General features: G+C 39.7%; 1 protein-coding gene across 1 annotated transcript; it reads left to right on the top strand.

Annotated features, from left to right (window-relative positions):
* Positions 1-376: 376 nt before the first annotated feature.
* On the top strand, positions 377-25,228 carry LOC139459656 (protein GPR107-like). Its single transcript, XM_071241261.1, has 15 exons — positions 377-496; positions 3,905-4,024; positions 7,359-7,412; positions 8,226-8,323; positions 9,039-9,414; positions 14,139-14,243; positions 14,985-15,112; positions 16,934-17,009; positions 17,904-17,977; positions 19,333-19,450; positions 19,815-19,945; positions 20,639-20,732; positions 22,839-22,886; positions 23,014-23,174; positions 24,382-25,228. The coding sequence occupies exons 1-15, from the start codon at positions 392-394 to the stop codon at positions 24,497-24,499; spliced, it is 1,806 nt and encodes a 601-aa protein (XP_071097362.1). The 5' UTR covers positions 377-391; the 3' UTR covers positions 24,500-25,228.
* The last annotated feature ends 251 nt before the right edge of the window (positions 25,229-25,479 follow it).

Raw genomic sequence — 25,479 nt, 5'->3', positions numbered from 1 at the left:
ACATATATATATATATAGCGAGTTGATAAAATGTTCGTAATCGCTGCTGATAGATCGAATAATATAACCTGTGATACCATAACGTGTGAGTATCGTGTGCTGTTATTCCCACGATATCGTACATATTATGGTAAATGTTTCATTATTTACACTATATATCGTGCATATATTTTAAAGTTCTGTTATTTACACGATGTAGTGCATATTGTGATAAATTGTCTGTTATTTACTCAATATCGTGTACATTGTGGAATATGTACTCTTTATGTACACGATATGTTCATTTTACACTTTTTGTAAGCGACATTCTGATTGGCCAATGGCGAAACATATCAGCCAGTTGAATGATTTGTAACGAATCAACCAGACCGGAAACGTCATATGTTCCAACATGGAGCATAAGACGAAGATATTCAGACTCGAAATGAAAAAGCTGCTCGTTTTGGTCATCTCATTGAGTTTGTGTTACGGGAAAATACTGAAATACGATCTTGTGGTAATATTTTACATTTTCTGAAGCATGTCTATTCTACCAAATGCAGTTTCGTGGTGAAAATTCAACCGAACGGATTGTAAACAGTTTGACTTGTGCCCGTGGCGATGTGTTATCTGCAAATTATTAGATTATATTTATACACACTGGTCATTTCAGGTTCACTTATTGCATCGAAACGTGAAAATGACCTGCGACATTTCTTATTATGTTGTTTGCATAATACAGATAGTTGGCCATAACACTACATTTTCAGACAAGTGTCACTCAGTAGCCTTAGACTATAAGGCCAAGTCACTTGTCGCAAACACGTCCACAAAACATAACCAAATGACGTCACCATAGAAACATTTTGTTTTGCTATTCTCACGATGCGCGTATTTTAAAAGCATTTCCTTGTTTCTGTAGCTTGGTATTTTTATTTTCTCCTGGATGTATAAACAGAAGCAGAAGCGAGGATGTATCATAAACATGATAAAGTTATGTTTTTATAGTTATGACTGATCTTCTGGCTCTCCATTGGTCACTGACAACAGGACCAATAAACAATTAGAGGCATTATAGTTAAGTTTAATATTTTTGCTTTGAACGAAGTTTAAAAAAACCCTGAATTTATGAAAACAAGGAATTTTTTAAGTCCCAGTTTTGAACAGAATTAAACAATTCTGATGTTTTTCCCAATTTTTCTACCAAGGGCATTTAGTTTCGAACAGAGACCATATAATAGAGGGACGGCCCTCACCAACAGTTTATCATAAACCATCAGCGCTACGGTCTGGCATGTAACTGATACACCCCGACACCCTGCTGTCAACCTCCCTGTACCGCTGCAGATGCGCAATAGATGCGCAGACATTCACGACTGACCATTCTGGTAACCACGTAAACAATATTACATAATATCCGGGGTAAGAGTTAATTGCCTTAGCCGAGATTTCTCCGACTACGACCAGCGAAAATCGAATAAATGGACGTCTCTTAGCGGATTACAAAGATTTTTTATGATATCTCTCATTAGCACATGTCAGTTGGCTGCAAATTGTTTGCTGAACATGTGTGTCTTCCGGGACATTTATTTCAATTTACATTCGCCACAGCCATGGATGACAACATTCACTGGGACGATTTCGTCTTGGACCTAGATATGCCACTTGAAGAATTCCCGCTCTTCGATCCGGGGTTGGTTTCGGATGACTCTTGGTCTAAATAGAATGACAGTGATGTTACCACTACCAAGCCGTTGGTAAATACCTCCCAAAAGGTTTCACTCAAAGAAAAAGATGGGAAATGAAAATATGACGTCTGTCCACAAGCGTAAGGTTTCGAGGGCGTTCCGATATCAAAAGTATTTTATAATGTATTCTATTTGTTTTAACAATCAGTTAATAATCCCTCATTTTATGCTGCAATTGTTAACTATTATATATAAACAAATATACCAAATCTACTACGAACGCCACAGAAAACTACGATCCGGTAAATTGCACAGGAACTCAGGAAGTGTAAATAAAACTCATCCAGAAGCAAGGAAGACACTTGTAACATATCACCATATTCCCGATGTTCACAAAATATATCTCCAGATTAACTTCATATCTTATAATAAGTCCAGACTAGATTTACTTGCAAAAATGCATGATCACCGCCTGGTGTAAATGCTTTACTATTAGCCAGAAACAAATGACGCCATATTAATGTTTTTATTTCATGTAAATTCGCTACTATTTTGTAATGCTAATAGTTCCAATGAATTTCAAATACACATTAAACTACGAGCGTTGTTCAATGAATTTTCGATGCGTCCAACAATGTGCTTCGAAGGAATCAAACCTTATTGGGTTTTTTTCAAAGGGAGGCTACTGTTAAATTCCAAAGCAAAGAGGACGATTGTAATTTTACAATCGTTATTTAATATTACCCGATTAGTTTGATATTTCAGCATACAAATAATTAGGTATTTCAGGTAACAATATAGCTTCAACGAGCATAGTACCAGATATATACTAGTATATCGTAAACTGTTGTAACGTTAGTAGTTTTCAAAATTGTTTCATCATAGTTTTCTATTTATATCTGATCAATGAAAAACAAACTTTAAACTCTAACCTTGAACGAGGCATGCAACTATTACTATTAAAACAAAACAAAACATCACAAACTCTGACATATATAAATGTATTTTTCATAGAAAAGGACAATAGACCATCTTTTTATTTTACTGAATGACACCTTCGACCGTGTTGTCTCGAACTTCTCTCCCGACGACTGCCGATATAATCCTTCTTCATAATCAATATTTACACGGCATAAAATAAATAATTGATTAAATGTAGTCATGATTAATACAGACAAAATCTACAGAAGATAACAAATATGTAGTATTGTAGTATGTAGTATATGAGCGATATGTGATAGAAGCCTAACTGAAACAAAGTTAAACTTACGAAGAAATGGCGAAGTCAATGGTAAAAAAAATATGCGTCTTACAAAAACAATTCTAATATCATACACTATAAGTCACATTGTAGAATGTTTCAAACGATATATGTGGTTGATCACAGACTAAATTCATGTTATGTCGTCTGCTATATGGTAATTTACTTAAAATATGTGACGTAAAATATGGCCTTGCGCCAAAAATCATACAAAAAAAACTACGGATCGTACCTTAATAACTTTGGTACCAAGCCAAAGGGGAAATCGTGATGAATGTAAAACTTTTTAATTCAGGACCGATAATAGGAACACATTCGTCTGAAAGCATGCGAAAATTAAGAGTTGGCGTGTAATTATTTCGGGAAAATTCAGATTTAGTCCCATTTCTGGAGTCAAATTCTGAAATTTCGCATCCGCCCTAAATTTGTTAATGGCACCGAGCCAATTGTTAACATATCTCCTTCTTATACACCTAGGTAACCAAGGACTTTCATTGCGAATTAGAGGTCATTATTGAAAATCAAAATATGCCCTTTTGCCGATTTTACATGTGCGCCATTTTGTTCTCTCGGACAAAGACAAAGCGTGATCACAGCCATCAAATACAGTGACAACGACATGCTTTAGGGCACAAACAAATCTCAGTTGTAATGTTAACAATGTTAAGAAATACATGAGTGTAAATATGTATTGTGAAATATATCTTTTGCATGGGAAAAAAAGGCGACAACGATGACTGCAGTGAACGCGTTTCTGCTCGCTTCCGGACAGGCTGCGCAGTACAAGCCGTAGCACTGATGGTTTCGCGCATAGGCTAGAGGGCCTTCCCTCTATTATATGGTCTCTGGTTTGGAATCCTAGAAAAATCTCTAATCATGGTAATATGGTACAAACCAGTAGACATCCTCAAGTTTCCAGGACATGTAGTGGGTTGAATGTGATACATGTAATACAATTTAGATGGCCCTTTTTCAGAATGATGACCGAAAACAGTTCACGCTCAGCACATTTGGTTTTCTGCAAAAGGGAACACTGGATGTGAAGATCACAGGGTTCTCCTACAAGTTCCCATCTGGAATTTCACCCAAGACTCCTGTAAGATACTGTTGTTTTTTTCTATCTTCATACATAAAATTTCTACAATATTTGGTCACTTTCTAGACTGCCATTATATATAGAGATTACCACACAAGAGGCTGTCTGATACCATATGATTTTTGAGTTGTAACATATATGGTATATGACAGACACCAGTGCAGTAATCTAAACCCTAAAATTGAACCATTTTAGATCCTAATTAATGCGTATTTTGTCTATCCTCATGATCACATGGGTCCATCAGTTTCGAAATGGTTCCACATGCGTATTGGGAATCTGGCGTCATCATCCACCCAGGTTCTCACAATGTCTCTGACCATTTGTCTTTAATGTCTACTGCTGACTGCGACCTGGGTAACATTGGAATGGTCTTGTGACGATGCCTGAAAAAGAACAAAGGAACTGTTACCATGGTTACACATATGTCACATCAAATATTGATAATGATTTCATTAACTTGAAACGGTTAAGAGCGAAACAAGTTATGTGGGACCTAAAAAAGAAGAAGTTAATTCTAACCAAGTCAAAAATACGGGATGATATTTACCTGTAAAGTGCACTTTTCACGCTCTGAAATGATGGCATCGCTGGGATGTTGGCTTCATCTACTTGAGTGACTTGCTCCTCGTACAATGCCTGCATCTGTGTGGTTTCTTCTCGCGCTATTTTATGAAGATTACTGACAAAGTTCACTCTGGTTTCATCTTCAGGCGGATGGTTATGTTCCGACTGATTGCGAAGAAAGTCACCGACAGTCGTACATTTCCCATTGCATGTCTTGACGACACATCTCTACTTTCCTTAAACCAGCCATATCGATACTGATAATGATACGTACCCCAAGATCATTTTCATTTGTTTGATAAGTAGATAATCTAAACTCAACTCCTTCAACTGATCATACAGTAAGACAATTAAGCTACTCCCTAGTTCACATAGTTAATCTCATGCCTATTGAACCTGTGCTGAGAGTAAGGTAATTTAGGTTAATTAAACAAAATTGTAATATATATACTCCCTAAGCTGTGAGTCCCCTATCCCTGCTCAGTACTTTACTCTAATTAGGACTGATCCATTACACCTGTAGGTATATTCCCTCTTTGCCTAAAGAAAAATGTCTAACAATTGGGACGTCTAACTAATGGGATATAACCTTTTATTTGTCGTGTTTATCTTTAATATCATTACCCTTGGTTATTCTTGGTGCTGTCATAACACCATGACAGAATAACTATAGTAATTAAAAAGATTCAGGTGTTCATTAGCTTCTTTTAAATAGTATACTGTTAATTGTGAAATTAATGCGTCTCCAAAAGTTTACGACTGCTGGCCCCTAGCCAAAAATGTGACTCAATATAAATGCGACACCCCCTCCTCTCAAGCATAAGTGGATTTATATCTAAATAATATGCCCTCTGTCAGGTTTACAGGAGAATCCTCACCTTAATGCAACCTTACATTAATCCAATAGTGTAATCAAATAGCACCGCTTATTAGGGCTGAGTATATTACTTCGGCTAAAACCACACATGCGAGCTGGCTCGTGTCAGCCTTTGACGCAGTCGCAAAAGGACAAAGACTCTCTGTTGCGTGGGTGGTGTCTGTCTGGACTTGCAGGTGTGATAAGTGATGATATAAGTGAGTAGAACTCTTGTCTTGACCCCAGCAGTGACAATTCACAGGATGTAATTAGTGTTTGAATGACATTGTTTATATACTTGTTACAAGTGCTGCTCAATAAACAGTCATGTGGAATACATAGTTGTTTGTTTTCAGCATATGTCTAAGTTGGTATTTCTGCTATCCAAAATGTCTTATTGTTGATATAAATACAGTCAAGTCTCGTTAATCCGACATCGTTGGTTGCACATGATTGTGTCGGATTAACGAGTATGTCGGATTAACGAAATTAAGTGATTTGTGATCGAAAATCGGACATCTTCACGATAGATAATAACCGTGTGTACCTTGTAATAAAATCATTAAAAACGAAATATTTATATTGTTGTTGTTAATTCATTCATTCCTTAATTTATAATTAATGACATTGCAATAATAATAATAATTTTCCCATTTATACGTAACAATAGAGACATTACTCACTGAATATATCACATCAACCAAACACGTTTCCTCGTGTAAATGCAAGTGCTACAGTCTTAACAACTTGCTTCATCTACTTAAAATAGTCTGTCAGTGTTTTCTGTTTCTCACATTTTGAAGGCACATTTCTCAAAGTCCCCTGTTCGCTTGACGTCTAGGGCTTGTGGTTCTTCAGCATCAACATTGTCGAGGTGTAATTTCCTTTTCCGGTTTCTTATAATAAAGCTTGAAATTCTTTATGATCCCGGCATCTAGTGGCTGAATGTGCGATGTAGTGTTTGGTAGCAAAAAGTGACATTTCACATTAGTTGTGTCGACAGTAGCTTGGGATGGGGCGCTGTCCAACAGCAATACCACGTGGCATCACTCCAATCGCATTTGTCGATCCAAGATGAGTAGCCAGGCTTTGAATATTAATGAAATCATCAATGCTTTCTTGTTTACATACCAGTCGACCATGTTTTATATACCTGTTCGTATTTTAAACTGGCTTCATGCACATTTATCTGGCTTCAATCTGTAAACTACATTTGTATAGCTTTGTACATACAGGTTTGAATAGCTTTTCCTGTTAATTGTTAAAGTTAATCTCTGCAGCCAGTGCGTGTCAAAACACGGGGTTGTGTACTCGCGGGCAGATGACCACGGAGTACGCTGACCACTGTGTCGGATTAACGAGACTGATTAATGAGTGATTTCGGTAATTCGTTGCAAATTAGGTGTGTCGGAGTCGGAGTGCGAGAATGTCGGATTAACGGGACTAAATAGCGCTGAATCAATCGGTTCCCATCATTTGTGTCAGATAAAGCCGAGTGTCGGATGAACGAGACTTGACTGTACGATGTTTAAGAATGCAAGCAAAGATCACTCGCATTTTTCACATTTAATTCACGCTCGCGTTAATTTCAAGATTTACAGTATATGTCTTTTTACTTTAGCTGTGATGCCATACATAACATGGCATTTTTACACGTTCTGTGTCGTTGAGGTTGAGGAGGTGTATTTGAAATGGGTATTCTATCTTCTAAATATCTAACCAAAACATATTGTCGAAACTTGTGTCTTTTGAACAAATGGCTTGAGAACTTACAGATACAATCAGAAACTAGTATTTTACAGATGAATTCATCACTTATACGTTACAGGTTAGTTTACACCACATTCTTCAATCAGTTGTTGTATAATAGTTACTATGACGTGGTGTGAATTTTTTTCTGATCTATTACAGGTATTTGGTTTTACTCTGGACAAGAGCAAAACAAAGGAGGTCTCGTCCTACATTGTAAGTACAAGGGGATTATTAGGATGTATTGTTACATGGGTTCTGCAAATGTTATCTAGTCAATTATTATTTAATGATTAAGACTATCATATCTATGGGGCTTTCAGACAGGGGTTCTTGACACTGAACTCTTGAGCCAGGTCTGAAGCAATATCTGTTATCATGGTAACAATAACTTTTCTAAATCAGCTTTTATTTATTTAGGTGACACTAATAACTCAATCACTAACAGGACCATTTAAAATTAATCAATACATTTTTTTAGTGGTCAGCATGATCAGAATGACTTTAGGCTCTGAATCATGTGGATGATCAAAAACGTAAAATTTAAGAAAGTTTCGCCTAAAGCTTGCAGTTGAGAACACTATGATCTAACCCATGTGCCCTCTGAAGACATCGATGCATGGCTATTTATTCAAGTCGGTGAATGGCTAGATATTTGTTCAAGCCTATGAATGGCTGCAGATTTATTCATTTGTGTGAATGGCTATAGATTTATTCAAGTCTACGAATAGCTACAGATTTATTCAAGTCTACGAATAGCTACAGATATATTCAAGTCTGCGAACATGACAAATAGCTACAGATTTATTCATATGTATGAATGCCTACAGATTTATTCAAGTGTATGAATAGCTACAGATTTATTCATGTTCTTGAACATAGTGAATGCCTACAGATTTATTCAAGTCTACGAATAGCTACAGAATTATTCGTGTCTACCATTAGCTACAGATTTATTCAAGTCTGTGAATGGCTCCAGGTTGATTCAAGTCTATGAATAGCTCCAGATTTATTCTGTGTCTGTTTCAGGAGAACATGGAAGACAGTTGTATACTAAACAAATCCCAGGCTCCAGCAGACAAGTCAGTCTCCATGGTCTTCTTCATTATAGATCAAGTGCACAAAGAGTAAGTCTTGTACCAGTGCTCCAGATCAGCTGCATATTTGAATAACATATACATAGTCAAACAGCTTTGAACAATTAATATACTGGGGCATGGGTGGCCCAGTCGTCTAAGGCGCTGCGCAGAGTTGTGTCCTTTGGGCACGCCAGAAACTTATGATTGTGGGTTTGAATCCCGGTTCGCCCCGATTATGTTTCTCTTTTGTTCAGCACCATACCCATGTTCGTGGGTTTCACCAAAGTGGGAAACGTCCGAGACCTGCATCACTTCGGGCTTCCTCCCACATTAAGCTGACAGGCCGTGATATAATTTGAATACTGTTAAAAGCGGCATTAAACCCAACTCACTCACACACATCAAATTAATTTATGGTTGCTAGGTCTTCAGCAACCCATGCTTGCAGTAAAAGGTGACTATGCTTGTCGTAAGAGGCGACTAACGGGATTGGGTGGTAAGGCTCGTTGACTTGGTTAATGCATGTCATCGTATATCAATTGCATGGATCGATGCTCATGATGTCACTGGATTGTCTGGTCCAGACTCGATTATTTACAGACCGCCTCATGTAGCTGGAATATTGCTGAGTGCGGCGTTAAACGACAAATAAACAAACAAAACAAAATGTTAAATTCGGAAGGTAATCCTTAAACATGTGCCACACTGTACACTTGAAAACAAAAATATTTCTTGCCCTGTACCCGTGTACCTCCTCCTCCAGGCTGATCGTGAAGCACAGACAGGGGGACAAGGTCTCCAGCCTCCTCCTCATCACAGAGACTGACCGAGACACCTACCTTGACAACAACAACCTCCACCGCAGAGACACATCAGCCGTCAAGAATTCCCAAATCGTCAAATCCCTCTCCGACAAGTCTCTTCTCCACAGGCAGAAGCGCCGGGCTGCCGGGGATGCACCAACTACAGCATCAGCAACAACATCAGCAACTACATCAGTACCATCAGCAACTACATCAGCAGCTACATCAGCACCATCAAATTCCAATCACACTGCAGGAAAAAGTACTTTGAAACCGTCCCCCAATGGCACTCTGGTTTTCAAAATGAACGAAACTGACGGAGTGTTGACTGGACATGTAAGTATGTATGCCGTCAGCCAGGCTTTGTCATCCTTAGCTTATTCCACCTGGGTCGGTGGGGTAGCCTAGCGGAAAGAGCATTCACTCGTCACCAGAAGGATCATGTTAGATTGCCCACATGGATGCAATAGGAATCCTATTTCTGATCATTGCTGATGTCCTATGCTGTGATATTGCTGGAATATTGCTAAAAGCGGCATAAAATCATTCTCACTCACCAAGTTCACATCAATATCAACACACTATTGCTATACTAATGTAACATTGGTACAACTTCCTGACTATTGCAATAGTATTCAGGTTTTACATTGACTTACAAAACGGGGGTTCAAGGGTCATTACAGGAAATACAAGGGTCCTGTAAAGTCAGGAAATGGTGTTGTTTACCTGGAGTACTGTACTGTCACATTTTTATTTTTTTTATGTATTTGAATTACAGGACCTTTGTACATGTTGTATGTCTTGTTTAGAATTTTGTAAACTGAATATTATTATACGTCCCTTTGGACACAATATCTTTTTCTATTCTATACATTTGTGCATACTGGATGCACATTTGTGCACCATGTAAATTTTTTACTTTTCCTGCATTACTCCTTAATGCATTTACTGCTCACCTTGCGACAACAAGAAGACAGTGCAACGGCGATGGTCTTGGGTGAAGAAATAAAGATGTTGTCGGACCACCGCCGCTGTCGTGTGACATTGATGACATGAAAGGTCACCTCCTTCACATCACTGCCTGTTGCGCTACAGCAAGGACGTGTCTCAGCGGAGCCCTTCTAATTGGATTAATTTAGACCTTCAGTTTTTGGCTATAATTCTAAAATTGATCTGCAAAGGGGGATGTTTTCATTTCATATTACTTTCACCATGTTGTGTAGTTTTATGTGGATTATTTAGGTGTTAAAAGACTCTGTCTTTTTTCCCGCCACTTGTTTGTTGTTGTCCACCATTTTGAATTTGTGTTAAAATTGTTTGCCTGCCAATGTAGTCAAATTGTTTACACTTCCCAGCTACATATGTATAACATATTCATGTATTTTTAAATACTAGTAGCTCTGGCGTTACATTGAGTTGCGTATATCAATATTGTATACACATTCAACGCGTAAAAAACATTTTGCTGATAGAATATTATTCAGTTCTTCTGCACCTTTCCAGCCCTGTTTCTTCAACAATTCTTTAATTGCATAACTTATGCTTGTGCCCTGCCCTAATTGGCGTGGAATAAAATCTTCCAAAGCCCCCCATCCACGTTGTTTGGCTTGCAAACAGACTTGCTTGCCAAGTTCTAAAAGTAAATTGTGTGTAAATCTCTCTCCAGCGAGTTTCACAGTATAAAAGCAGGTTACTCACAAACATATTTTGTAGCAATCCCGTCATGTGTCGAGAAAGATGTCACAATTGCACACCTGTATCCTGCGCCCATGCCTACTCCTATGTATCAGACGCCTGCGTCACTTACAACCATGGCACACGGCTTAGCACCTACTCCGGCACCTAACGTCTACAGTGCACCTATTGCACGTCATACAAGTAGCAGACCGTCTCGTATCGGTGCCTTCCCCTGGTAACGGGGTGGATAAAAAGGACACCATATGGTCGGATCCTACATCGATTCCGGCCGACACTATGCTGACAGGTATGTCTAGGTCATTGGATGAAGATTTCTCCAAGCTCACATTTGCGCCGTCATTTATGCCACCCAAGTTTAGGAAAGATGAGTGTCCTATCTATGAATTTGCGGTAGCAGACCAGGCTCATACTTTTGATGACATACAGAGGATGACAGGCTCTACAAGGCCAACCACTCTTAAGGTTCAGGATACCAGATTTGTGTTTATTGAAACGGAAATCAGATGGGTATTAAAATCTCAGCACTAGCATCGTCAACACGTGCAGTAGAGCAGGATCTATCAGAGGACAACCCTAACTGATTAGATCATCTCCAAACTAAAGTGGATTTCCAACAGCGTCAAATTGACAACATGGGGAATCACCTAAAAGCTGCCCTGGTGGAGATTACTGTCACACGCAGACTTGACTATTTAGTGCTATCTACCTGGGACTCAAGTTCAAGCATTTAAACTATTAAAAGCCAACATAGACATACTGTTGGTAAAGGGAGCTGCAGAGATTGTACGCACCCCAGCGTTAACACCAGGCTTCTATTCTCACATCTTCCTGGTACCCAAGAAAGACTTAGACAAGATGAGAATGATTCACAATCTCTCCATGTTAAATGAATGTTACGTACCTGAAGCGTCCATCTTATTCCCGCCTCATCACATTGAGACTGCTCAGAACCAGCATAAAGGCATTCGATTCCTTGATCAGTCTAGACCTGCAGGATGCCTACTGGCATATACCTATCATCCCTCCGACCGCAGGTTCCTCAGGTTCCAGTTCAATGGGGTTCACTACCAATGGGTAGTGTTCCCATTTGGCATTTCAGTGGCCACATGGTTATTTACACAAGTACCGGGTAATGAAGCCAATAACAGCGTATCTACACCTGAGGAACATGTGGATCGAGTCGTACATAGATGTGATGCTTATGAGATCGCCAAACTGTATCCCTCGAGAGCGAATAACCCTCATGAGATTTGGGCACTAGCCTCTACCATGGCTTTACACAGCAACTGTTCTGTTAGAACAGTCATTGAAGGATGTTTTTGAGGTCCAACACAGTTTTTGCTAGTCATTATCTTAGCGATTTGGCTCTCGAGGACATCAAAGGCAGTATACTTCCCTGTGCTAGTCGCTGAGATTTCGGTCAGAAGAAGAATATGAGACAATCTTATTTGTCAGACCTCGGCTCTATGACATAGTAAGTAAAGAATTAGTTGGCTAGCTGTTATTTTCTTAATTACTAAATATGTATAGGGAACTACTCTTTAATTCTTATGTTCAATCTGTTTGATATTTAAACAAACCTACCGTAATGGCGTTTTTCTGAACTTTCCCGCTTCAAGGTTTATCGACCAACTTGTGTGATGTTTTCTGGGTGTGAATTATTGAGGTTTCTGTATTTCTGAAGGTTTACCCGCCTCAAAACCGTCCGATACAGATGCATTAATGAGTAATGCAGGATGAGTAAAACATTTAGTAAAATCTGAATATTTTTTACATTTGTATACTTATCCTGTATTACTACGTTTAAGGACCCACCTGTCGCAGACTTGCATCCCCGCTTTGGCTACAGAAACATCAAAAGTATGTTTTTTAAGCTCGGGCACAGGCAGTGATTGGTGATGTAAAGAAGGTGACTTTTCATGTCATCAAGGTCACATGACAGCAGTGGTGGTCCATGTAAAAGTGGGACTTCAAAACAACATCTTTATTTCTTCACTCAAGACCATCGCAGTTGCGCTGTCTTCTTGTTGTCGTAAGGTAAGCAGTGAATGCATTAAGGAGTAATGCAAGATAAGTATACAAATGTAAAAAATATTTTGATTTTACTAAAATTCTGGTATTGCAAAAGTGTGTCTTACAACTTAGATTTTCTTGCACTATTTGACATGATGACAGAATCTTAATACATCTACCCAGTCCCAGATGAAGCAGATTTGTGGATGATAGGATTAAGTTAGGAAACTCTGATTATATTTGTCATCTATAATAATATGTACCTTTTCTGAATGGATACGTGCCTTTCTTACTTTAGACTGGCTGGCTGGCTGACACAGCCAGTGGAACCTCAAACATTGATCTTCTACCAAGTGCATAGTACGACCCCCCTTTCCTACCCCCCCTCAGCCTAGGTACCAAAAACTTGCATTGTAGACAGCGATATACAGTACCGTATATGACCGCGGATAAGTCGACCCCGTAGATAAGCCTAGGTGTTGGCTTGACCATTGAAATACGAATGAAAATGATAGGACCCCGCACACAAGCCGAACCAGGAAGTGAAAAAAACACTGCGAAGTCGGACTGCAAGACATGTGCTGGTACTCGCAGATTATATTGTAAAAGTCATTATTATTTCTAATAGAGATTTAACAAACCAGTCATCCACTTTCATAATGTGGGAAGCTGTTTCTCTTGTCTTTTTTTAATCTCATTATGATCGTTTTTTGTTGCCATCAACAACGAAGCGCCATTTTGTGAATCGGTGTATATAGAATTATGAACCCGTGAGAAACCGTACCAACAAATAAAAACACGTCTTTTCCTTCCTCCGCGACGACTCGTAGTTTGAATACAGCATCGTAAGCGTGGCGTTTTCGTTTTGAACTCATGATGAGAATGCCAGTCAAGCACCCACAACTTGAAAATGTTTGTGTAAACAACATGACAATACCAATCGGCCCGTTATTATCAGTGCTTCTTTCCTTGTGTACCGTGTTGCTTTTTAAACAACAGGAAGCAATCACAGTGGTCACCATTTGTGACGTCACAGGAAACAGCTGATCACATGTTTTTGCAAATGGCGAACAGAATAACTCGCTGATACAGTTATTCATTTGCCTCTTTCAATAAAAGTAGACTTGTTCACTATCAATTTGTGATATTGAAGCTTGTTTCTATCATTAATATGAAGAACTGTAAAATTTGATTGGCCAGGGTATTTATCCTCATAGAATAGAGATATAATACCCTGGGTAATCGAGGATGAAACTGAAACTTCATGATGTTATATTGGTCTGGGATATGACTGGAATTTGACCAGCATGAAATTTTTTTTATATATATAAATTCTTTCTTTTTTGCAGTTTCTTGTAGCTATCAAGACCAAGCAGGAGGAGGGGCTATATAACCTGTTCTTCCATAATTGCTACAACTATGACCATAAGGCCAAGTCCATGGTCAACCTCTCTGTAAGTCCCATAAGTACCTGTAGGGGGTGTCAGATCATTGCATTGTCCAGCCCATGTGGTGATTCCAGGTTAGATTTGGGCCCCAGCAACCTGTATTTGCCATCAGAACAACTGAATGGATTTGCTTGTCAGACTTGTAACACGTGTCATCGTACCTGACGACATTGATCGTTGCTCATAATACCAAACATTTGATCTGGTCGAGACTCGGCTATTTAAAGGTTGCTGTCCTATTGCTGGAATATTGCTGAGTCAGGTGTTAAAACAAGAAACTAACTAAACCAGTACATATGACATACATGTGGTACATGCATGTTGGACCCGTGAAGAGCTGGTGTAGAATAGGTCTTCAGCAACCCATGCATGCCGTAAAAGGTGACTATGCTTGTCATAAGAGGCGACTAACGGGATCAGGTGGTTAGGTTCGCTGGCTTGGTTAATGCATGTCATCGTGTTGCAATTGCGTGTATCAATGGTCATGATGTCAGTCACTGGATTGTCCGGTACATATGGCTAGAATATTGCTGAGTGCGGCATTAAACAACAAACAACAACAACTTGCATGTTGTAACAATAACCTAGTAAAACCATATCAGTGTAATTATTCTTCATTGTAATTACGATATGCATGTTACAAAGTCATAATCACAAGATATGCATGATATGTCATAATACATAGTCTTAAACTATGTTAATTATTCACAATGAGGTCATCACACATGATGTTGCTTCCATCCACAGCTGGAGATTACAGAGGACAACAACGGCAACTTCCTGTCTGCAGGACAGATGCCCGAGCCAGCTCTCTACTTCACCTTCAGCCTCATCTTCTTCATCGCTGCATGTTTGTGGCTCGGTGTGATAAAAAAGTCAGTGTATGTTTATTCTCCTCTCTGCTGTCTTCTCCCACGGACTTGTTGTCAATTGAAGGTTATCTCCATCACCGCAGAAGCTTGTGATATCCTGACAGTACTTTCATGTAGATTCCAGTGAGGTTCTGATATCAGATGGCCCGTTGGCCCGTGGCCAGTTAAGATTACAAAGGGCTTGCTGAAATGTAAAGTAGAAGGCCCATCTAGCTAGTCAAAATTCCACCCCTTCTCATGTATGTTTATTTTTTTTTATTGGACACTTTCTCATGAATCATGTAATTTTGATGAGAAAATATTTAGCAGATAGGAGGTCTTGTGAATGGTTACCTCAAAGAAAGATATATGACGATTATCTCGGTTGAATGACAAACAGCCGCCATTTTGTAATGTTGTGTGAAACATCTTTCTCACTAATCACCATGAAATGAAGCAAATGGAAGTTGAGATTAAATCTCAGAGTGCAGGAAAAAAACATTTCAGGGGTGAGGAGTTCTAAATTTTTCAGAGCCCTGCTAGGTGGCTATGCAACCTCAGGTTCAGCCACTTCGTGGCCTCCACCATTTTGTTGTAGGCAGTTTGGAGAAGGGCCAGTAACCTTTTAAAAGGAGCAAGCCTGCTGGCTACATATAAATTTGTTTTTAAATCTCCGCCCCCCAGTACTGGTCAGCTGTTCATCCACTGTGTCAGGGATATCACTCACAAAGGTCTGTGCAGGTTATCAACGCTTCCTTTCATGCATGTCCTGTCCTGTCCTGTCCTGTCCTGTCCTGTCCTGTCCTGTTGTAGAATTGTACACATGGCCTATGAAGCTGAACTTATTGCTGATCAGTGAGATCATCAAAAACAAATAAGTATTATTAGCTTTGGAAAACAAGATGGCAGCTACCATGAAACATTACCTATTTGGGGTTTCGATCTGGAATGCATATTTAAAGTTCACTTTCAATGGAATGGAGTATATGATTTGGAGACACTTTACTTGGAGGTTAGGATTCACAGAGTACATTGGCACAGTAGAGAATATGGATACGGTTACTTCAGATAACTGTTATAATTTCCAAGAATATTCCAGTCAGATTTGCTTGCACTACAAGTTCAGGAATTTGTCTAGACCAGATCAGACCCCAAGTATTCATCAAATTACCAGATGACAGTACAATTTCACAATTTTGATTACAAAAATCCCAGGATTCCCATCTCAGTCACCTCTACAAAGCATTTGACATACTGCTGACTTTGGGCCAAATAGCTGCCTCTAAGCAGGTCTAGATAAAACACTGCATGCTTGCCAATTAAGGTGGCAATTGGCTCAGCAGCCTCTGTGACCTGGTGACATGGATCTTGATTTGCCTGGTCCATACTTGATTATTGCAAGTTATTTACACCTTTGTGATATTGCTGAACTAACATCCACCCACTCCCACATGATATGACTTTGGTGACTGTGATGCAGCACCTATTTTACCTCCTCTGTGGCCTTGTGACTCATTGTGTGACCAGACCCATGAAGATTCCGGGTTAGAACAGGTCTTCAGCAACCCATGCTTGCCGTAAAAGGTGACTATGCTTGTCGTAAAAGGCGACTTACGGGATCGGGTGGTCAGGCTCGCTGACTTGGTTGATGCATGTCATCAATCCCAATTGCGTGGATCAATGCTCATGATATTAATCACTGGATTGTCTGGTCCAGACTCGATTATTTACAGACCGCCATCATATGGCTGGAATATTGCTGAGTGCGGCATTAAACAACAAACCAAACTAAAATCCTCTGTGACCTGGTGACTCATTGTGTGACCATGTGTATCTTGTGTACAGGAGCGAGGTGTACAAGATCCACTTCCTCATGCTGGCTGTCGTCTTTGTGAAAAGTCTCTCCAGCGCCTTCCATGGGGTAGGTGTACGCCTCCATTCTTTCCCACCCCAGTTTGTAAGCCCATGTTCTGTAGCATTACTGCAGACTTTACATATACAGAGATGCTGACCATTACAATTTTGGTGATTACTTTGAACCAAATTCCTCCAATACGATTAAAGGAAATAGATTCCTGAATGTTCTGATGTCAAAATATATTATATTTTGTTGAAAAAAACAAACTTGCTCACTCATTTTTATTTTTTTTCATCCTTCTGTTTTTTGAGAGGTAATAGAATACCTTCATCTTGATTGGGACACTGCTTAATACGATCCAAAGATTCAGGTTAGAATAGGCTTCCAACAACCCATGTTTGTCGTAAGAGGCAATTGGGTGGTCAGGCTCGCTGACTTGGTTGATGCATGTCATCGTATCCCAACTGTGTCGATCAATGCTTATGAAGTCAATCACTGGATTGTCAGAACATGCAGAAGAAAAGTTTTGAACATATACTGCCCTGATTAGATTATTGTTTGGCATTCTTAAGGCATCATGCAACTTAGAATCATACAAAGTAATGAACATTTTTAATGCGTCACTCTTGGGTAAATAATGAACTACCATATTTACATATTTTCTAGCGTATACGCACTCTTTGCTTTCTCAAAAAGAAGCAGCTTAGAGGGGAGTGTGCCTTATGCACGCTGCCATAAGATTTCAATTATTTTTGCTCCTGTGGATAAACCATAACACAAGCGTGTCTGCCGTAAACCGACACACAGAATAAAATACTGATACCTCCCCTTGAAGGGGGTGCTCATTATGTTTGGGTGCACACTATAGTGAAGAAAATATATACCTGTTTGTCTACTGTCCTCCTTGTTATGAATTATTGTTTCTTTTTCCCAAACTGGTTAGTTTTTATAATTCAGGTGAACAGCTATTTCATTGAGGTGACGGGAATCCACGAAGAAACCTGGGCCATCCTATACTATATTGTGTACTTGTGAGTAGGACAATTCCACTCTTTCACCGTCCTTATGCCGCCTCTGTGGTCTAGTGGATAGAGCGCCTACCCGTGTAATATGCAAAGATGTTAAAAGATGGCATTTGTTGTTACCCAGCCTGATGCATGGGATAAAACAAGGACTGGTCCGCTCGGGGTCAGTAGATTGAGTCAGAGTGGGGTATCCAGGACTGTGCAGCCCCACTTAGTATGCAGTCCTTGGTCACTTAAGTGTTTTCCCAGTAAGGGTTAGATGACCATTAATGGGATATACAGAGGGGCCTACCTTTAGAATGTCAATGTAATCATTATGATTTTAACCTAAATAATATTTTATAAGGATGATGAAGTCAACTATTACAAAAAAAGATAAAGCATATCTTTTGTAGTTTACTCCTCACATTTTGTGTAATTAGCTTGTAGATTAACCTGACACCCTGTCTGGAAGTACACTGTATTAATATTACATTAAATAATATTTGGTAATTTCGAATTTCTATCAAATAACATTTGAGCGAGTGTGTAAAAATATGTGAATATTTCGAGTGCGCACTTAGTGCTACTAAAAATAGCCATGATGTCACACACAGTGGTGGATGGCGATAGAATTTTGAGATGAGAAACAGACGACCTAACTTCCCTGCTTGGGTCATCACTGAGAAATAAGTAAATTACTGAATATCACTCTTATTACATCCAACCTCACCATGCTCACTATGCTTACAACATTGTATTGTCCTCAAGAAACTACAGATGAAAAGAATAAACTTTGTGTGTTTACTTGTTTGTGATTTGAGTGAGTGAGTGAGTGAGTGAGTTGAGTTTAACGCCGCTTTTAACAGTATTCCAGTTATATCGCAGCATGTCAGCCTTATGTGGGAGGAAGGCCTGACGTGATGCAGGTCTCAAACGTTTACCGCATTGGTGAAACCCAAGAGCACAGGTATGGTGCTGACAAACCTAGAAACATAATCAGGGCGAACCAGGATTCGAACCAACAATCATAGGTTTCTGTCATGCCCAAGGGACGCGACTCTGCACAGCACATTGCGGCGCCTTAGACGACTGGGCCACCCGTGCCCCCTTTTCTTGATGAAATACCCCATATACATCGTTCTACCAAACATTCATGCTTCATTTGAATCGCCAGTTAATGTAATCATATCCCGTGAACATATTGTAAAAAAAGAATTATAATGCCTCCTGCGTGATATTTAAGAAAAATATAAAAATCTAGTAATTAATTTATTAAGGCCTTATCCATATTTCATTCCTTAAAATGTTTCTATGGTATCCAGTGTTTGGTGTTAACAGATATATGCTGAAAGACTGATAATGATGTTTGTCATATCCAGATTCCGGGGAGCGTTGATGTTTGTAACCATCCTCCTGATTGGTGCAGGCTGGGCTTTCATCAAGCACATGCTGAGTCACAAGGAGAAGAAACTCTTCCTTATTGTCCTACCACTGCAGGTAAGGGGTTAAACCTTCTAGCTCACATAAATTGATGCATCAAACGCTGTTGCAGGCACTGCATGTAAAGGGTTAAACCTTCTAGCTCACATTAATTGATGCATCAAACAGTGTTGCCAACACTGCATGTAAAGGGTTAAACCTTCTAGCTGACATAAATTGATGCATCGAACAGTGTTGCAGGCACTGCAGGTAAAGGGTTAAACCTTCCAGCTCACATAAAGTGATGCATCGAACAGTGTTGCCAGCACTGCAAGTAAGGGGTTAAACCTTCTAGCTCAGGGTTCAACCTTCCAGTTCACATAAACCTATGATCCTTAGATCAGAAATCCCACACTGTATAGCTGTGTCGTTGTGTTGCCAGGTGCTGGACCAGGTGGCATGGGTGATCGTCGAGGAGAGTGAAGAAGGACAGGTGTTGTACACCACGTGGAAGGAAATCTTCATCCTCTTTGACCTTCTGTGTTGTGGAGCAATCCTCTTCCCAGTTGTCTGGTTAGTTCAATTTATGAAAACATCATTTCCATTTGTGTGTGGTCTCAGATGCTGCAAGTAACTGAGTAGAGTTGCCTACCTTAGGCAGGCCAGAAACCAGTGATCATGGCCCTGGTTATGTTTCTTGGGGTGCATCACATTGATAGATGTCTAAGACCTGGATACATGTAACGTTTCAAGGCATAACAAGTTGTCTTGTATTGTTAAAAAAAAAAACATCTGCTGGGATGTAGCTGAATGGTCAGTTGAAGCAAGATGATGTCATTGTCTCATTGTTAAGAACAATATTGTATGACATCACCAGTTGTTCATAAGAGTGCTGTAAGACGCTGCCAGTGACTCTGGCTTTGCACCATTCCTTCATTTGGGACAGATAATCTGTGGTTGTTCATAGCTAGTTATTCTTAAACTATAGCAAGGAGCACAGGTGGCACAGTCATTAGCAATTTGCTTTGCAGAGTTCCATCAGTTGGGTGTGCCAGTAACATTTGATCGTGGGTTCCACTCCCAGTTTGCATGATTATGTTTGTCAGCACCATACCCGTGCTCGTGGGTTTAACCAAAGTGGTAAACGTCTGAGACCTGCATCACTTCAGGCTTTCCTCCCACATTAAGCTGACACGCTGTGATATAACTGGAATACTGTTCAAACTGGCATTAAGCCCAACTCACTTACTCCACTATCCTCTCCAGGTCTATCCGGCATCTCCAGGAAGCTTCACGCACAGATGGCAAGGCAGCTATGAATCTCAACAAACTTAAACTATTTAGACAGTTTTATATACTGGTAAGTAGTCTGAAATACTGCTCACAGTGACATGAAACCAGATTCACCCCTCGGTGGCAGCTGGGGGCCATGTTGGCCTGCTCCCTGACTGTGGAATATATGTATTTTATGAAAACAAAACCAATCTAGATTTATAGAAATCGTTTGATAGGCATTTAGAAGTTGACGGATAACAAAGTAGCCACAATTTATGGATAACAACTTCTATATTTTGGTGACGTTTCGGTATTCTTATTTCGGTGTTATTGTGTCTACTAAGATTTATATAAAAGGAAGTCTAGCAAGCTTTTAAATCAGCACCAGGAAAACTATTTGTTATAATTAAAGAGGAGAGAAATATGTTTTGTAATGAAAGATTTCATAAACTTTGTTAGTCCGAGGGCCCTTACACTCGGGGGTGGGGTAGCCCTGAGGAGATCTGTCATGCTTCTGCAACCCAACTCGGGGGCACAGGCTGCCCAGTCATCTAAGGCGCCGCAATTGGCTTTGCAGAGTTGCGTCCCTTGGACACACCAGAAATCTATGGTTGCGGGTTCGAATCCCTGTTCAACCCAACTATGTTTCAAGGTTTGTCAGCACCATACCCGTTCTCGTGGATTTCACTGAAGTGGTAAACGTCTGAGACCTGCATCACTTCGGGATTTCCTCCCACATTAGGTTGACACGCCGTGATATAACTGGAATACTGTTACAAGCGGCGTTAAACCCAACTCACTCACTCACTCAGCAAGCCAACTCTAGGGCCTGTGGCAGACAGTGTAGTTTAGGCGTTGAAGAGTTTGCTCATGACCCTCTTGGACCCGTGAAGATCCGGGGTAGAAGAGGTCTTCAGCAACCCATGCTTGCCGTAAAAGGCAACTCTTCTTGCCGTAAAAGGCGACGAACGGGATCGGAGGGTTAGCTCGCTGACTTGGTTGATGCATGTCATTGATCCCAATAGCGTGGATCGATGCTCATGATATTAATCACTGGATTGTCTGATCCAGACTCGATTATTTACAGATTGCCGTCATATAGCTCGAATATTGCTGAGTGCGGCGTTAAATAACAAACCAACCAACCAACCATGACTCTCAAGTCCATGTTAGGCAGTGTTAGAAATTGGCACTAGTCCTATAGTCCTTGCCAAACTGCCCAATAGTTAAGGTGTCATAAGGACTAGTAGAAATTTGCCCTTTTTAACAGTTTTGCTATATGTTATCATTATAAGGACTAGCGGACTAAAATTGTTTGCTGTTAGGTTCTCACTTAGGAAGGTTGTATGTCACTAATTCTTGGTGTGATACCCACGATATGACAGGAATATAGGGAAACCAGCAATGGCGATAATGAACAAAACAAATGAGGAACATGCGCATTGCAATGCGCAGATGAGATGTGTGGTGCGAGTTACTGCCCTTGCATTCTAATTATAACTACCATAGTCCAATAACATGAATCTGTAACTGTAAGAAACATACTTAACAATAAATAAAGACTAGATGTAGTGTATAAAAGACACATGCCATCCTTAGGTACGTACTCATTCATGTCATAAGCAAATGTTGCATGTCAGTATAAACTCAACTCAAATTCCTGAGTAATAAATAAAGAAATAAATCCTGACATTTGGAAATCCAGACAATTTCTGTGGAATCAGGTTACTCTCATTTGCGAAACAAACAGCAATACCTCAACTCATACTGATGTGGAAATGTATTCTGCATTAGGTTCCATTCAGAAGCTTCGTATGTCAGGCAGTGGTGGCACAGTCGTCTCAGGTGTCGCAAATCTCTGTGCAGAGTTGCATCCCTTACATGTGCCTGAAACAGATGGTTTTGCAGTACGAATCCCCGATTTGCCCTGATAGTGTTTATAGGCTTGTCAGCACTATACCTGTACTTGTGTGTTTCACCAGAATGGTAAACATTTACCACATCTCTTCAGGTTTTACTCCCGTAACAAGCTGACATGCTGTGATAATTGATACAACTGAAACCAAACCCATGTACTCACGAACTGGTAACTAAGACAATTTCCTAATCAACTAACCTGGTAAGTCAGTCCACATTGCATTGCTGATTATTTCTATTTACTGACAAGAATTTCATTTTTTCTCATTTTCAGATTGTGTGTTTCATCTATTTTACGAGAATAATAGTTTATTTGCTGAAGGTAAGTTTGCCTTTTACCATCCCTCACTCCATCTGTCTGTCTGTCGTAGCAATCCCTAAATATTTAACATCGCCTATTACTACCGAAGGGTAACTCTTAAACTTGTAGTACATGTACCTGTTTGCAGATCACTCTGCCCTTCAAGCTGGAATGGTTGACCGAACTGTTCAAGGAACTGGCCACGTTGATCTTCTTCGTGGTGACTGGGTACAAGTTCCGACCCGCCTCTGACAACCCCTACCTCCAGGTCCCTCAAGACAGTGACGATGAGATCGAGATGGAGGAGGTGTAAGTTGCCATGGTTATAGATTTTTCTTGTTAAAATTGTTAAGTTCACTGTGATCACCCAGGGTTTTACCGATCACAATATTTTGCATCCTGTACAAATGCAAATTAGGATTGGATGCAAATTATTTACGTTAGTACTCCTGTTGGATCACAGAAAGTTAGAACTATTCCAAATTGTAGATTGCATGTTACACAGTACCATCTTCCCCACACTCCAGCGCATCGGTGTCTTAGCATAACTCCACTGCCACAGGCTTATTTGCATATTTGCATATTGTAACCGAAAGAGTTTTTTTAAATCTAACGGGGAAGGGAGGTAACTCCGAAGTTGGAACTGTAGTTCGATGGGTGTCGTGTGCTTCACTGCATTGAAGTTTGCACATTGTAGGCATTTGGGGGGCAGAAATTCAAATATCCAACAACTGCATAATATGAACCTAATTCAACAAGAAATGTGCAGTTATATGTAACATGTCTAAAACACATGTGTTGGCGTGGAATGGTGTTACATGTTTTCGTCCAGCTAAAAGATAATAATAGTCTTCTCAGGCACCACCTGCATCATCATAAAGTCTACCACACAGTTTGTGTTTATTTCCATTTTCAAAAAAATATAAAAATCCTCATACTTAAGCACCAAGCACAGTGCACAAAACAAAATGAAAATGGAAACAAAAACCAAACGTGCAATGAACTTTATGATGATGTGGAATGTGCCTGAGAACCAAGATAATTATTTTTTTTAGCCTGAGGTTTATTGGTTAGAAGCACTTCATTTCACTGTTGGTAAAATTATTTTTATTTTTATTTTTATTTTTATTTTTATTTTTATTTTTATTTTTATTTTTTTTATTATTAATTAATCACACTGTACAGGGCGCATGGAACTCTGGGTAGGAAAGTGCATCTTCTCGAGGCAAGGGAGTTAACAAACTATAAAAGGCCAGTTTTGATCCCTGCCTAACTAGGCTGGAATTTCAGAGCTATATTTTGGCTTGACTAACGAGTCGGTGCATATTCCAAATAAAATTGCATAATGAAAATGACATCTGGTTCGGGATTTGGGGTTAGAATAGGTCCCCAGCAACCTGTGCTGTTGTATGTATCAGGTGATCAGGCTTGGTGTAATGGTTGATAGCGTGTCCTCGTACCCCTATGGCATGGATTGTTACCCACAACGTTAAACAACAAACAAACGTTTTTGTAGGCTGACTCAGACAGGACTGATGGACAGTGTGGTGAAGGTGAACCAGAGATACGAGGAGAAGACGGAGAGTACGGAGCCGCTCATTAAACAGAGGGAAAGTAGCCACGAGTACGACTGAAGATAGAACAAGCCCGGTGAACACAACAGAGACATGGGAACACACGGAACCAGGGAACACAAGGAGGCAGGGTTCTAAGATGATTATTGATGTCATATTTGAAAAGTCTGTCCGCCAGGTCGTTAACCTGGGGTTCAGTCAGACTGTATGGTGGAAAATATTTTCTTGATGCACAGGTTCTGACATCAGTATAAACTCATTCCATGAAAGTGAATTTGTTCCATTCAGACAAAACTGTGTCTCTGGTATGAGTTTTCACATCATACAAGAAAAGACTGTCCTATTAAATCAGTTATCATTATTTTGTAAACTAAAAAGCACCTTGACTGAGTGTGGTAGAAGGCCATGAAATCGGGTACAGTGGGTACAGCCTCATTGTCCAGTGTATTAAGTCTCCATTCTCTTATCATAACATAAGTACCCTGGATGAATTCGCTATCATACGTTTGTTTTGAAACTATTCGATTGACACAACAACAAAAATAGACATCCAATGTAAATTATTCTGTACTTTTTACGATTGAAACAAGTGAAAAAATCACACAGGTTTCAATGTCGCCTCAAATACAACCAAAACATCTTGGATAAGGAACCCCATTACTTAGGAAATCGTCTTTTCCAGCTTCAACTTTGTGACGTCTTCTAATATGCAAGGTCGTGATATTGTAAATGTAGATCTAACCAAACTGGCAAATGAAGAAGCATGTTGATTGGTTGTTGAATTTCAGTTAATGAATACTGTGCTTAGTTTGTTTTTAAGAGAGATGTCACTTCCAAAACAAAGCGATGGTGGTGAATGGGTCCAGGGTAGTTATCATAATAGAATGGAGATAACATACCCGGTTTTATAGAGGATGGACATGGTAGAAATCTTTATACCTTTTAGGGAGAAGAATATTTACCTATAACTATAGGAGGCAGTGAATGAAGTGTAGATATCCTATTTGTTGCTGCCTTTTTCAAAACACACTCAGGTCAAA

The sequence above is a fragment of the Haliotis cracherodii genome, unplaced genomic scaffold (assembly GCF_022045235.1).
Source record: "Haliotis cracherodii isolate W230 unplaced genomic scaffold, xgHalCrac1.p SCAF_13, whole genome shotgun sequence".
NCBI classification, from domain to species: Eukaryota; Metazoa; Mollusca; class Gastropoda; order Lepetellida; family Haliotidae; genus Haliotis; species Haliotis cracherodii.
Note: the sequence above shows the minus strand (reverse complement) of the source record. Positions and strands in the feature narration are given on the sequence as shown.